This window comes from Tiliqua scincoides, chromosome 2 (assembly GCF_035046505.1).
Source record: "Tiliqua scincoides isolate rTilSci1 chromosome 2, rTilSci1.hap2, whole genome shotgun sequence".
Taxonomy (NCBI): domain Eukaryota; kingdom Metazoa; phylum Chordata; class Lepidosauria; order Squamata; family Scincidae; genus Tiliqua; species Tiliqua scincoides.
In genome coordinates, this window is record NC_089822.1 from 116,179,315 (window position 1) to 116,194,948 (window position 15,634).

The following is a 15,634-nucleotide window of genomic DNA, read 5'->3' on the forward strand; positions in this document are numbered from 1 at the left end:
AAGGAGGCTCAGGATTTGGTGAAACCTCGTTCCACCAGTCCCACCTCCCTTCTGTCTTGCTCCCTCCCCCAGCATGCCCCCTACCCACCCTCTCCCCACCCTCTCTGCCTCCCCCTGCCCCAAAATGCCTTGTCTCTGCCTCCCCCATGCCCCCACCTACCTCTCCACTGCCCAGCAGTCTGTGCGACCTCTGAGCAGTGGAGGTCCACTGCTCCACCAATACTAGCCGAGTGCTGGCCAGTGCTGGGCTAGCACCAGCACTTCACTGGCTCTGGAGCCAGAAACATGTTTACAGCATGTTTGCAAAATCAGTCTTTAGGATTGGGCCCTGAGTTATACAAACCTTGATGTAGGTACTTTCTGGGATATAGATGTAAGTGTGTGAGAGATCTTTATAAACCAATAAATGAAAGCTTCCATTTATTGTTCCAGGGAAATGACATTAAAAAATTTGTTTAACTTGCTCTTACAGTGTCACATAGTAGCATACCAAGGGACAAGTAGGGTGGTGGTGGTCCACTCTGGATGCACACTGCAATAATAATAATAATAATAATAACTAGGTATTTATCTACTGCCTTTCTGGTCATCGGATTACTCCTCTGACTTTATTCAAGGCGGTTTACATAGGCAGGCATTTCTAAATCCCTCAAGGGGATTTTTACTGTCATAGAGGTTCTCTCTTTCAAGAACCAACCACATTTCAGAATGGATCTTCCTGGTTTGGTCTCACTTCTGGCCTCCAGTTCTCAGTGCCAGGGGCGCACGTGAACGCTCGCACTGGCCGGCGGGTGCAGGACTCTGGGCACGCGTGTCCGTCAGTTGATGGCTGCAACACCAGGGCAGTGACTGGTGGGTGCGGGTGGCAACACCCCAGCCCCTGTAGCCTGCAGTACAGGGCTCTGCAGCTGAACGGATGCACACGCTCAAGCAGCCTTTTTCGGGCATGGGCAAATCCAGCGATGCCCGAACCGTCCCTTGCCACTTGCACGTTGGAGAACACTGGTTCTTTCCATTCATGCGTGTTGGCCCATGGTTGGCCAGGTGTCATTTGACCATCTCTATGTGATTGAAGACAAAGTCGGTCAAGAAACGGAGTGGACGTGAAATGGCCTCTTATGTATAATATTAAGAATAAGAATAAGAATAACTAGGTATTTATATACTGCCTTTCTGGTCATTGGATTGCTCTTCTGACTTTATTCAAGGCGGTTTACACAGGCAGGCATTTCTAAATCCCTCAAGGGGATTTTTACAATCATAAAGGTTCTCTCTTTCAAGAACCAACCACATTTCAGAATGGATCTTCTTGGTTTGGTCTCACTTCTGGCCTCCAGTTCTCCCAAGCAGGCTGACAAGCAGCTCCATCTCTCACATGGAGGGCAGCCAAGATGCTTCTTGCTGACACCAAGAGCAGGTGGAATCACTCAGGGAGCTGCCGGTGTCCTCGAACTGGCTACCTTCTGTTGTTATCTTTGGGCTAACGGAGGCTCTACCCTCTAGACCAGACCTCCTGCCCTAAGGGGTTACTGGGGGACCTGTCCCTTTAAATGTAGATCTGGCCTTCCCTATGGTAACGCTCAACAGAGACCTGGTCTCCATGGCATTGAAATGCTGGGGAGACCTGGCCGCCCCTCCCCCCAGTGGAGGCCAGGTCTGTCCCTGGCTTCAAGCAGCAAAGAGCAGGGTGGTGGGAGCAGTCTGTCCTGGATACTAGTGGATCCCCTTAAATACTGTGTAACATGTCGGGATACCAGTGCTACACTGGTAACACATCAGTACCAAAATAGTTTTCAGAGGTATTTGCTCCATATGCTCTCGTCCAATATTTACAATGCGCCTGTGCCAATTTAAACCTGTTCTACTTCAAGGCACAATCCTATCCACACTTACCTAGGAGTAAGCCCCATTGACTATAACAGGACTTACTTCTGAGTAGACATGCATAGGATTGGTTTTAGACATGCAACTGAGTAGACATGCAACTACAGTTTTATTTGACAGAGGATGATCTGACCATTTCAGTTTGAGCTCTTGTCTTCTCATTTTTCTTTTCCATATCTCCTGTTCCTATCATGTCTTGGTTATTCTTTTCCAGTGGTGTCCACTCAGAAATAGTGGTGTATTTTTTTGGTGCTTGCTATACTGGCAACAGTCTCTCCAGTGGGACTTTGCACAGCAGTTTGCTCAAGATAAGCTTAATCCAGCCTAGCTAAATCCATAGGCTACCAAGTGTGTATTCCATAACCCACTAATGCATTGCACAAGTGTCATATTCTGCATCCTGACAAACCCTATTTTCATTCACTATCCAACTTTCCAGTGCTGATGCAGCCACAATACAGCCCCAAGGTAAGGGAACAAATGTTCCCTTGCTTTGAGGAGGCCTCCAAGACTCTCTCTCCCACCGCCACCCCCATGGAGAATGCAGCACAGGATCCCATTGGCATGGCTGCACCAGCACTGGAAAAATGAATAGGATTGGGCCCTAAAGCTGGTTTCCAGAGATGGAAAGGGCTGTGCTTCAGTGGTACAGCCCCATGCTTTGGATGCAGGAGATCCCAGGTCCGGTTTCCAGGAACTTGGGTGGCAGATGCAGCTTTGGCTTGAGATTTTGGAGAGCTGCTGCCAGCCAGATCAGCCATTGCTGAACTAGATGACCCATTGACTTGGTATGGGGCAACGCCATGTGCTCCAACTACAGCAATAAGAAGCTATTTGGGCTGCGTCTGGTGGAGTCTCAGAGGTCAGTCTGGAGCTGAGCAGCACTTCAATGGTCCAATTTCATGGAGCAGTTTCTGAACATCGTTTTTCTGTATCTACAAGTTGCATCCTTCAGAAAGGCTGAAGGAAAAGAATTGACCTTGGAGAGCCTATCCCACATGACCCCAAGACAGACAGACACAGAGAGAGAGAGAGAGAGAGAGAGAGAGAGAGAGAGAGAGAGAGAGAGAGAGAGAGAGACATTGTGATCCATTAAGCAGCAAGGCAACTGTACCCCTCTGTAAACATCTAGAATACCACCTACTGAGTCACATCATTGTGCCTTTTGAGCTCAGTATTGTCTACACTGGCTGGCAGTGGCTTTCCACTGCAGGATGCCATGCATGTCTTGTTGTCCCTTTTGTCTCCCAGGAAGGCTACTCAAAATTTGTAGACCCTGCTTTTCATTATTGCTAACACTTGTTCATTTTCATCACCTGCCGCTTCTAAGTCATCAGTCTTTTCTTTTGTTCATTGCTGACTTGATGGCTGTAATCATCTTTTTTTTTGCCTCTTTCTCACTTCATCCTGTCCTTCTATTTTCAATTCCGCTTCTTGGTTGTTCCCTCCTTCCCTGTATCTCACTTTGCTCATGTTTCTCTTTTTGTACACTCCCTTCCTTGGCTCCCATTTCCTTACTGAATGCAGTGTGAGTTCTCTTTGTTTTTCAGTATCATCGTTCTTTGACTCCTTCCTATCTATCTTCCCTTCTCTCTTTCTTTGCCTTTTTATCATCTTGGGTTACTCCTTCTGTTTCATACCTCTGTCCTTCCTGTCCCTTTTCTCTGGAAATCCCTACTCCCAACCTCCAACATGCACAACTCCCTTTTGTTGCAAGTATTTAAATACTGTAACATCTGAAAGATACGTCTCCTCCCCTGAGCCCTTTGCCTCTGATCTCTTGTTGTCACCTTTTGCTGTCCCTTTCATTTCCTAATAGTCTTGTTTTTGTTTTAGCTTATATGCTTGAAGGCAGGATTTGTTCTGTGAAATGGAATAATTCTGCAGTGCCTGGTGGCTAAAGTGTCTTAAATTATTATTTTGGGGGAAAAATTACTATTCCCAATGGTTGTCAGCATGCCAGACTCAGTTTTCTTCCTTGGTGCAGAGTCTAGAATTATTTACACCATAATCCTATGCATATCTACTCAGAAGTAAGCCACATTGTGTTAAATTGGGCTTACACAAAAGTGTGCATAGGATTATAACCTCAGTTAATTATTTTTTAGCCCAAAAGCATGAGCCTAACCTGTGGAGCCTAACCTGAGTTGTGCTACGTGCGACTATATTTTCCTAAAGTTAGTTAACCTATTTACATTCATGTCTCTCATGATAACTGATAACAACCCTTCAGTGAACTGGGATTTCTTTAGGACTCTCTTCTTCCACCTGGACTTGTCAGCGCCTGGCGTCAAAGACTCTCTTCTGAAACTCTTCCCTGGGTCATTCTCCACCCCTATCCCTGCCTCCGCAATAGAACCTTCTCAGTAGCGCCCCCCCCCAACAGTGGAATTATGTAATTGGGATGCTCCCTTGTCTGGTAGGTGAGCCCAGTGTTGTTCTGCCACTAGCTGAAGAAATTTTTTAATGTTGCCTAGCCACCCTTAGGTACTGAGTGATATACAAGGTTTTAATCTGACCTTGAAACTTTGCACTGCTGTGGTTTTATATTGATGTATTGTTAGTTGCTTTGGGAGGTTACTATCTGAGGAGAGGGATAAAAGTCTATTGAATACACTTCACTCCTGCTAATCTTGAATAACATACATGAACTGAGCTGGGCTAGGGGTGCTATTCATGCTTTGAGTGCTTCTGTACAGGCTTTCCAGTCTGAATTCCCACACAATGGTCATTCTTTCATCATAGTGTTCCATGTCTCTGCAGGACTATTTGCCTTCTTGTAAACCACTTTGCTGACAGGGGTTGGAGAGTAGTTGCTGGAAAGCTGAGTCAAAGGGGAAGTCAGTAGTTTACATTTGGAGAAACTGCAGTTTTTCACCTGTGACAGAGCCCCTCTCCCCAGTGATCTGTCCTTCTCAAAACCATATTTGAGAACTTTTCCACTTTACGGGCCCATCAGAGCTCATGTGACAGCAGTCATTACTCTAGTCACTGCCTCACATCTCAGATCTTGCTTACCATGTCAGGGATAAAAACTGCCATATTTGCAAGCCTGGAAGGCAAGGGTCGAAAATGGTTGTAGCTCACCTCTGTAGTTCCACACATAGCACTTGTCTCCTGATTTTGCTGTGGTCTACCTTTACAGTCATACTTCCATACACATCTCTGCCATTAGGTAGGCATGTCACTAGTAGGCTTTAATATTCATAGATCAGAGTTGGTGGCATGCTTAAACCTAAAAATCTACAGCAGATAAAAGGAGCATCTAGGTGACGAAGTAACACCATAGCCAGTATTCACACCCACAATGGGCCTGATGGAGTTGCTATTTAATGCTAGATTGATCCCTAATAAAATCTCCTGTTTCATTGTGGATTAAGAAGCTGGCTTGGCTTGCACTGGGATCTGGTATGCAATCTCTTTTAGCTGTGTCTACCTAGGTTCTCTCTGTGCAGCATCAACACAAACCCAAGGACCCAGGAAGACAGGTTGCTGTGGTCTGTAGGAATTCCATCTGCTACTCTAAGCTTCAGTCTAGATGTGTTTTTGGTGCTTGCACCTAGTGTTCAGGTGCCAGGTCTGACTGGGGATTCTGTTAGTGTACTGACTTGCCTGCTACTGCCTAATGGTCTCCATATCTGAGCTAATAGAAGTTGTCTTGGTGTTGAGGCTTTCAGCATTCATGCCAAGGTTGCCTTGACTGGGATAGATCAGGATTTCATGGCTGCCATGACAACCATGGGGCTATGGCAACATGTTGTCAGCTCAATGCATGTGGCAGTGCCAACTCTGTTGTTCTAGGGGAGGGTGGTATTGGGGAATGTTGTTGACTCAGTTCTCATGGCGGGATCACAACCTGTTGGGGTTTGAATTTGCAGCAGCCATTCCCCTCTGCAGGACCAGAAATGTTGTGGACCTTTTAGGAGACTAGCAAAGGATTCCTAAGGGGCCATAGAGTATTTTCAGTTGGTGCCTCTGTGTGATGCTTCTGATGGTAGATGCCATTGCTCCTAAGCCATCTCTTCTGCCAGGCAGAGCTCCATCCCCTCATTGGTTTAGCACTGGAGGCTGCAAAACAGATAGAGGAAGGACTAGGTGGCAGGAAACATGGTGTGACTGCTGGGGAACACAGATCATTGTGTGACAGTGAAGGAAAGATACTTCTCTGACACCATTGCATCTGCCATTCAGCAGGACTTTTCTGAGTGGTTTGTATCTTTTGCAGCTTTGCCTTTCTGGTGATCTAAAGCAGTCGTCTTCAACCTTTTCTGTACCATGACCCCAATATATAAATAAAGTATGAAATTAAGCACTCCATTGTCAATTTCGCCCCCTCCTTGGACTCAATCCACCCACGCCATCCTTGTTGCTACCCATTCCCTAACCCCATAATGCCCTCCAAGCACTGATCACTGTAACAAATATTCTGATTAGACAGAACAGAAAAAGTTACCATGAAGCCTGGCACTAGTGAAAGTTATTTTCACACAGTTACCAAGAACCTGAGTAGAACTGGGATAGAATCTCCTGGTGCCTAAAGGGGTTCCACAGGTGCCCCCCTTTACCTGGTGGTGCTCTAGTTCAGTGGTCTTCAACCTTTTTCATTCCTGTAAGTTGCCATGACCCCACAACTGAGGCTTTGCAATTCCATTGGGGTCCCAACCCCCAAGGTTGAAGAACACTGATCTAAAAGATTCCTTGGAGCCACATAGTGCCATGTTTGCTAAGCATATCGAGGATGAAATGACTTGCATTCTCCTTGACCTAGATGGTTGTATTGTCATGGCTCAGCCAATGGATGTGTGCAGAGCACCATCTGGTTCTGTTTCATTTGATATATTTTCATTGCTGTGGCCTGAGAATGTAGACAAGGTGCTTGGGAAAATGCTGCCTGTCACTTGCATGCTGGAGCCTTGTACCTTCACATCCTCATAAGTTTTAAATCTCCAACAAGCTGTGTTCTTGTTCTGGATTTGTTGTTTAAGACTGCGGCTATTGTAGTGTGTCCACTGTTTAGGTAGATGGTTAATGTCTTCATATGTTTTTTACCAGTTTTAGAGCCTAATTGCATCCCCCCCCCCCGTACAGGCATGTTGTGACCAGCAGGGGAGGGGCAAATTGGGAGACTTCAGAGGCAAAAGGGGTTAAATCACCTTACACCTCTGTACGCCTACCACTCTGCAATGGGTCTCCTTAGACCTGCACCAGTTATTTCACTAGTGCAAGTTCAAGGAAAGAAAGGGAGTGGGACAGGAAAGGGGAATAGGATCCAGCATGTGCCATCACTACCAGATCTATACTCCCTGCCCCTGCTATGCCCACCCAGTTTTTCCCCTCCCCTCCCCAACCCTCCCACCTCTCCCTCTGTCTTACCTGCTCCGGCAGGCAGTGGGATAGTCGATTATGTGGGTAGGCGGGAAGGCTCTGGCCTTCTCACCAGTGTTCCCAGAGCATGCTACTGAGCGCACTTTATGGCAGTCAACGCCATTGTAAGAGGTGCTAGAACATCAGCTGGCCCAGATAGGATTGGGCCATAACTGCATGATTTAATTCTACAAGGTATTTCTATCTTTGATTCTATAGAGTATGCCACCAATTATTTGTGCAGTGGTCTGTATTATGCATCACATTTTAAAGTTCTTTTTGTGATTATGTTATCCAGCTAGCATTCCCTTTATTTCTGTGAAGTTGCTCAGTAGCGTAGCTGGGGGGGCCAAATGGTAAGTACTGCAGGTGCTGCAATGCGTCATGTAAGTGGCTCTCCTACTCACTATTGAATCCATTCCAGGCAGTGATGGCAATATGCAGGGCACTCAGTTTGGGTCAACAAGTGCCTGCCCATTGCTGTTGCTGCCTGGAATGGCTCTGATGGTAAGGTGATCTGTTGCAGCACCTGCAGTTTTGCCCCCTTCTAGCTGCGCTACTGAAGTTGCTGAATGTCACTCCCTTGCCTCTCCTTTTCTTTATAAACATGCTGGCAGAAACTGTGAGTGTTTGCAGGTAGAGTATGTGACCCTCCCTCATGACCTCAATTCATGTTTTCTTTCCTTTGCTACCAGCAGGGCTGGCCCTACTAATTATGGGAGTGAGGCAGCTGCCTCAGGCATCAGATGTTGGGGTACCATTAAAGGGCAACAAGCTGTCAATCATTCAGTTTGTTATTATACTTGTTTACCACTCTCATAAGATTGGTAAGGGCACCATTTGTCTGCCGCAGGTACCTAAATATCTCAGGACGTCTCAGGCTACTGGTCACTTGTTGGCAGGGTCAGCCAAGACCTCCTAATGCAATGGTTCCCAAACTGTGAGCCATGGCTCCCGGAGAGCCATTGAAACCAGCCAGGGGAGCCGAGGAATTCTCATAAAAAGCCCACCTCCTTATACAGTGCATACAATTGTAACCCTAATGGAGAGCCGCAGTCAGTGGCCCAGTGGGTTAATGTTAATGAGCCGCCAGTCGAAATGTTTTGAAACCATTGTTGTAATGCTTGAGGTTCTATGCCAGTTGCTTCCCCCTTGTCCAATGATGTGCCAGCCCCTACCCTTCAGAATCTCCTCTGCTCTGCCCTCTTTCTTTTCCAAGCCAGGGAGTGGAAGGGGGAAGGGCAGCAGTGGAGACAAAGAGTGGACAAAGAGGAGAGCCTCCCATATGCTACCTGATATGACAGCTTCAGTTTGCCTCATGGATAGGCCAGCTCTGCTTGTTGGTGCTCCATTCCCAGCTGCCATTCTGTTTTTACCCCAAGTATCAAAATTCTGCTCATAGGTGCCAGGTGCAAAACAAATCCTGAAAACTAAGTAAATTCATGCAAAATAAGCACATGTGCATAAATCGACCTGCATAAGTACCGCAGACACTCGCCTATAAGTCGACCCTACAGATAAGTCAAGGGCAGGTCTTGAGCCAGCAATCATGGAATTTTCTATGACCCTTGGGTAAGTCGGGGGTTAAACTTAGGGGGGTGTCTGACTATAGTTTTGTCTGATTTTACGCAAGGCCAGATCCTGAAAAATAACCTACCACTAATTGTTACCTAAGAACTGTAGTCTCTAATTTATTAAAAACGTAGTAAAAGATCATAAGATACATTTTTATTCTTTTTAAATTCTGGTCTTCACCACCTTTTTGTAAACACTATCAGAGTAAGTGCACTGTAAACTACATACCAGTAGAACAGTGTTTCCCAACCTGGCATTCATGTAGTCCCAGGGACACTCAACAGGACCTTTAGGGGTACTTGAAAAAGAATGGAATAATGGCAGAAAAAGGCAGGTCATGCTCCAGAATGCCTTGCAAGACAGGAATGCCTTGCAAGGGCCAGCAAGGCAGGAAGGGAGGTAGCTAGTTGGCTGTGTAAGCCCCACTAATAGCTAGTTTTTGGTCATCAATTCATGTATGAACCAGTGATTGAAAACCAGCACAGTAAAAAAGCTGAAACATAATATGGAAAGTGATCAGTCACCCAGAATTTCTCAGCACACTTCTGGTGCAAAACAGTGCAAAGGCAAAGTCTTCTGTTCTTCAAGCACATAAAAAGAGAAAACACTGTGATGAATACATGAAGTCTGGGTTTTCATATGGGGGAGATGAAGGCTTGTATTATTAATTACAAACATTTTGCTAATAGGAAGGGTACAATTTATGGAAATGGGCTGCTAAGGGATATGCCAGTGAAAAAGGTTGAACCATGAATCAAATCCACCTTTAAGGTGTCTGGTGTTGAACCAGAAGCTCTGCGTACAGCATATAACACATAACTGGGAGTGTGCAATTCAATTCACACCAGAGAGATGCAGCTGCATATATTTGCAACCCTTTTTACTCAGAAGTAGAACCACTGCTTTCCATGGGTGTTATTCTGGTGCACTGAATTGTAGCCTGGGAAAGCGGGTCCCATCCTGGTGTTTCAAAAAACAGACCTGCTTTGCAAGCATTTGCCAAGCAGAACCAGAACCAGGCTGCAGCAGAAGGAAGGAGATTTAAAGATTAACTTTTGCTGGAATTTCCCAGTTGCAGTAGAAACTATCTCTGCCCTGCCTACCTACCTGGTGCCTGCCTGCTGCTTGAGAAACTTGACGCCTGCCTGTCTGCCACTTGAGAAATGAAACTGTTCAGTGTTGAAAGGCTCTGCCCTCTGATTGACGCGGAGATCAGGCGAAGTGAGAATTGGAGCTTGATTACTTGGCAACAATTTCACCTGCTATACCTGAGTATCTACGGTAACTTTGATTTTAGCCTGCAGTTTGCCTGTGCTCCAGGGTTACCAGTTGGCTTTTATCTGAAAGGATTATTGTCCCATTTTCCCGGAGTATCACAGTTTTGTGGAAGTCTCTTCTTCATTGCTACACCTTCAAAATACTGCTTGTGTTTGAATATTTTGCCTAGATACCTTAAACTTACTTTTAAATGGAACTTGGGCCAGTGTAAGAAAAGAAAAGCATGCACACAACCCAAAATATGACCTACTTACTGAGCAATGATAGTACCATTTTAAATTGCCTAGGTTTACCTGAATGGCTCCATGGCACAAGTCTACAGCACGGTCTTCACTGGCCAGCACTCTCCTGTTAATCCAGACCTATTACTAGATGGCAGTGGGACTCATCTATATGTGATGACAGCGTCACAGGTGAGTCACGGGGCTTGGTCCCTCTTCTGCTTCCTGCACAAATTGCATTTTTGTCCATTTTGCTTGGGCAGGGAGGAAATGCTTTACAAAATCTGGTTTTGTGGAAAACTGTTGCGCAGTTATCTAGATTTCTTTCCTTTGTGGAAACATTTCAGTGTAGAAAACTGAGTTGGGGGGGTCTGCAAAGCTCTTCGCGCATGCAATGAAATAATATAGTTCATAGATATTACTAGATGTTACAGGGCTGAGTCCTGTCATTGAAAACAAATTAGAGTTTTAGGGTCTTTGTTTTTCATTTTACATTCCTCCATAACTTGTGGTTTGACTCACCTGTGTTTCCTGGAGCAATAGGTTAATAAGACAGCAAGCATAGGGCTTGCTGTGGCAGATACTCTTCTTTGTACCCAGCCCTGAAGTTTTAAATTGCAGCCCTGTTTTCCTTGTGCAACTAATCCCTTATTTATTTCTGTCCTCCTCCACATCTCCATAAGAACATAAGAACAGCCCCACTGGATCAGGCCATAGGCCCATCTAGTCCAGCTTCCTGTATCTCACAGCGGCCCACCAAATGCCCCAGGGAGCACACCAGATAACAAGAGACCTCATCCTGGTGCCCTCCCCTACATCTGGCATTCTGACTTAACCCATTCCTAAAATCAGGAGGTTGCGCATACTCATCATGGCTTGTACCCCATAATGGATTTTTCCTCCAGAAACTCGTCCAATCCCCTTTTAAAGGCGTCTAGGCTAGACGCCAGCACCACATCCTGTGGCAAGGAGTTCCACAGACCGACCACGCGCTGAGTAAAGAAATATTTTCTTTTGTCTGTCCTAACCCGCCCAACACTCAATTTTAGTGGATGTCCCCTGGTTCTGGTATTATGTGAGAGTGTAAAGAGCATCTCCCTATCCACTCTGTCCATCCCCTGCATAATTTTGTTTGTCTCAATCATGTCCCCCCTCAAGCGTCTCTTTTCTAGGCTGAAGAGGCCCAAACGCCGTAGCCTTTCCTCATAAGGAAGGTGCCCCAGCCCCGTAATCATCTTAGTCGCTCTCTTTTGCACCTTTTCCATTTCCACTATGTCTTTTTTGAGATGCGGCGACCAGAACTGGACACAATACTCCAGGTGTGGCCTTACCATCGATTTGTACAACGGCATTATAATACTAGCCATTTTGTTCTCAATACCCTTCCTAATGATCCCAAGCATAGAATTGGCCTTCTTCACTGCCGCCGCACATTGGGTCGACACTTTCATCGACCTGTCCACCACCACCCCAAGATCTCTCTCCTGATCTTTCACAGACAGCTCAGAACCCATCATCCTATATCTAAAGTTTTGATTTTTTGCCCCAATGTGCATGACTTTACACTTACTAACATTGAAGCGCATCTGCCATTTTGCTGCCCATTCTGCCAGTCTGGAGAGATCCTTCTGGAGCTCCTCACAATCACTTCTGGTCTTTACCACTCGGAAAAGTTTGGTGTCATCTGCAAACTTAGCCATTTCACTGCTCAACCCTGTCTCCAGGTCATTTATGAAGAGGTTGAAAAGCACCGGTCCCAGGACAGATCCTTGGGGCACACCGCTTTTCACCTCTCTCCATTGTGAAAATTGCCCATTGACACCCACTCTCTGCTTCCTGGCCTCCAACCAGTTCTCAATCCAGGAGAGGACCTGTCCTCTATTTCCCTGACTGTGGAGTTTTTTCAGTAGCCTTTGGTGAGGGACCGTGTCAAACGCCTTCTGAAAGTCCAGATATATAATGTCCACGAGTTCTCCCGCATCCACATGCCTGTTGACCTTTTCAAAGAATTCTATAAGGTTCGTGAGGCAAGACTTACCCTTACAGAAGCCATGCTGACTCTCCCTCAGCAAGGCCTCCATAACATTTCAAATTCTGCCAACCCCTAACTAAGCCTGCAGAATAAGCCTGTACAGTAGGCAAATCAGTACAAAGTAATGGAAAGTAACATTGATTCTGGTCTGTGGTGTTAGTTCATATTCTGCACACAAAACTGTATTTTTATGTAGTGAGAAGTAGAGTCTGTATGCTAGTTGTGGACTTCCTTTTTAACACAGGTGTCCAAGGTCCCTGTCTCAGAATGCCCCCACTTCCAGGACTGTATCTCATGCCTACAGGCCCAAGACCCCTTCTGTGGTTGGTGTGTCTTGCAGAGTAGGTAAGTCTGCTGAGAGCGAACCAGATCTGAAGGCTTGCTTTAAAAGAAAGGGTACACACTTTTTCTCCACCTCTTAAACTATTTGCTGATTGGCAGGTGCACCCGAAAATTGGAATGTGAGCGCCATGAGATGGCCAACCATTGGCTCTGGAGTTATGGAGCTGACAGCCAGTGCCTGAGAGTGGAACAGATATCACCAGCCAATCAAAGTCGAGAGGAGCGAGCAGAGGTGAGTGAGGAGAATAGAAACTTTGAGTTTGCTGTGGTTTAGGGACTGATCCATTCATTATCCTCTTAATAAGGGAGTACGTGAAATGAAGCCACCCTCCATTCTCTGCATTTTAACCTCAAATTTGTTCACCACCCCCTTAGCTGCCTTTGTGAGGAGGTTCCTTCCCACTGATAACCAGCATTGGCTTTGGTGGCTGGAGAGCTCTTCCAGCCATCACATACCCCCCCCCCCAATATTGCTTGCTCCTAACAAGGAGAGATCCACAGCTGCTTCTACTGCCATGCATCTACCCCATACCCCTCTTCCCTGCAAAGGTCCAATTCCTTCCCTTCCAGTCTCATCTATTTCCCATTCCTTCTTGACTGTCTTCTTTCCCCTCCTGTTTCCCCCTCCTGGGATGCTTTCTGCCTCCTTTGCCCAAGTCATCTCTTCCTGTGTCTTTTCCCATCTTATGCTTCTCTGCTGTTCTCCTTTTGCTTCCATCTTTCTCTTCTTTCTTCCTCTTTTAGTCTCTCTCCCTAGCTCTTTCTTTCTCCCCACACAAATCTTCCCACTCCTCTTTCATTCCCACCCTGCTTTGGTTGCCATCGGCTGTAGTGCTGGTGGCGTCCTTCCTAGAATTGGCTTCAGGTGATGACAACAGTGCCCAGCCGACAGGCAGGAAGCTCTTGGCCACTAGAGCTCTGTGTGACTGGAATGACAGATGAGTCTGATGTCTGAGCCCACAGGGTAATATTTGACTTTGGCCTTAGTCAGATTTGGACCAATGTTCAAAAACTGCTTTTCCTTCTATATCTGCTCCAATAGTAAAGCAGCATTGCAAAACATTGAAACTACATTATAAAACCATAACATTTCCAGCTGCATCAAAAATGCAGTAAAACCAATTAGGCTACATTCCAATGAAAATATGTGCCTCTGGCCCAACCCAGGTCTCCATGCTGGTCCCCCGTCTCCCTGCATTGGCTGAAGGAGAGCACTACCACTGTGCCTTTGGGACCCAAGACAGTCCAGCCCAGCTACAAGATCCCTGGGTTCGCTGCTTCTCGCCTGTTCCTCAACAGGTGCCACCCACTCAAGAGGGCAAAGGTGAGTGTGGGAAGAAATGGTGGGGGCCGTAAACAGAACATTGTGTTTCATAGAAAAATACAGTTGGAAGGGATATAGACGTCATCTAGTCAATCCTCCTGCCTGTGGCGGGAAATCCTTGTAGAGCAGGTGTTTGTCGAGCCTTTTCTTGAAGATTTCCAGTGAGAGAGACTCCACCACCTCGCTCAGCAATCTGTTCCACTGCCAAACTGCTCTCACTGCAAAACCATCAGGAATTTTTTCCTGATATCCAATTAGAATTTCTTCTCTTGCAAGATGAGTTCATCCAAAATCGTTTTCAGTGCATTTGTCAGTGATTCAACTGACCCCTGCTGCTATGTGTTTTAATGATGGCTTGTGTGTGTGTGTGTGTGTGTGTGTGTGTGTGTACACATACAAAATCTGCTTAAGGCATACAGATCAAGACACAGGAACAAGAGCCAGCAGAAAAGTTGGCAACCCTAGTTACCACTTGCTGGTTTGACCATATGTTCACAATTGCAAATGAAGATTAGAATGAATCTCCAGTTTACATATACATGCTTGTAAAAACTGGGCAAGAAAATGCCTTGTATTCCTTTCTTTTAAGTACCCTTTCAAAATATCTTAAATAATTGTTTTGTGTGAGCTGTACACTGAAGGAGTACAGTGAAGAATGATTGATTGTCTGCTGGGAAACAGAACAGGACAGAGCAGTGTGGCAGCTGCATTTCTACAGCATAGCAAGCCCAGCTATTTTTCCCAAGCAGGATTTTAATAAATCTTGGGAGTTTACACCTAGCATAGCCCACCATAGGGGTCTTGCTGTAAGTACTACACTCAGAAACCACCAGACCTGCTATTTTGCCAGCAGGATATGATGAAGAAGCACTTCTCTCCTTTCTCCTGGACATGTTTGTTTAGTTTACAATTTCTGCCCCACTTTCTAGTACACAGTGTAGGCTCTTGTAGGGGCTTACAAACCAATACAAGCTTTATATTGTCATTTATAAAATATTCAGAACAATCCTAACAATGCCAGCAATAAGGAAGCGCCCATGATGGAGTATTCCTCCATTTAGAAAAAGGAATCCTCACAATTTGAAAGTTTCTAGCCTGGTCTTTTCCCTATCATGGTTGTTTTAATGTTCAGGTGATGAGTTAGGATTGTTCAGCCATGTGGGTCCTTGTCATAAACAAAGGGGGTTTTGGGTGCTTAGGGTTCTTGGTTTTCGAACCCTAAAGCCCTCAAGGCCCCTTGCCCAGTAGTACTGCCACCACCACCCTGTACGTGCCAGTGCCTCAGTCCAGGGACACAGACCCTCTAGGCTTAATTCTATCCCTTGCAGGCACTGAGCTCTTTCTCCAATTAAAGCCTCAGTCCTCAAGTTCCTAGACCTCAATGAGCACTTGGTAGCTTGCTGAACAGCTAGGCAGGATTCTGAATCTTTGTTCCCAACAGACAGTGAAACAACTTAGTAAAAGATATTTTAGTTTATTAAGTACATAAGGTTACACACTCCACAATAAGGCAGCAAATGCTAGAGGCATAAACATCTAGGAAACATATCAGAAATAAAATAAAGCTAGCTGGCTATCTCTATTAATCCGTATCTCTAACCTGGGTCAGTTACT

At 45.8% G+C, this 15,634-nt stretch overlaps 1 protein-coding gene across 2 annotated transcripts in view; it reads left to right on the plus strand.

The window, feature by feature from the left end:
- PLXNB3 (plexin B3) overlaps positions 1-15,634 on the plus strand; it is a 75,843-nt gene that overhangs the window by 12,969 nt on the left and 47,240 nt on the right. For both annotated transcript variants that reach the window (XM_066617886.1, XM_066617887.1), the window contains exons 5-8: positions 10,389-10,514; positions 12,599-12,699; positions 12,796-12,928; positions 13,864-14,020. In XM_066617886.1, coding sequence (XP_066473983.1) covers positions 10,389-10,514; positions 12,599-12,699; positions 12,796-12,928; positions 13,864-14,020 — 517 coding nt within the window. The remainder of the gene's footprint in view (positions 1-10,388; positions 10,515-12,598; positions 12,700-12,795; positions 12,929-13,863; positions 14,021-15,634) is intronic.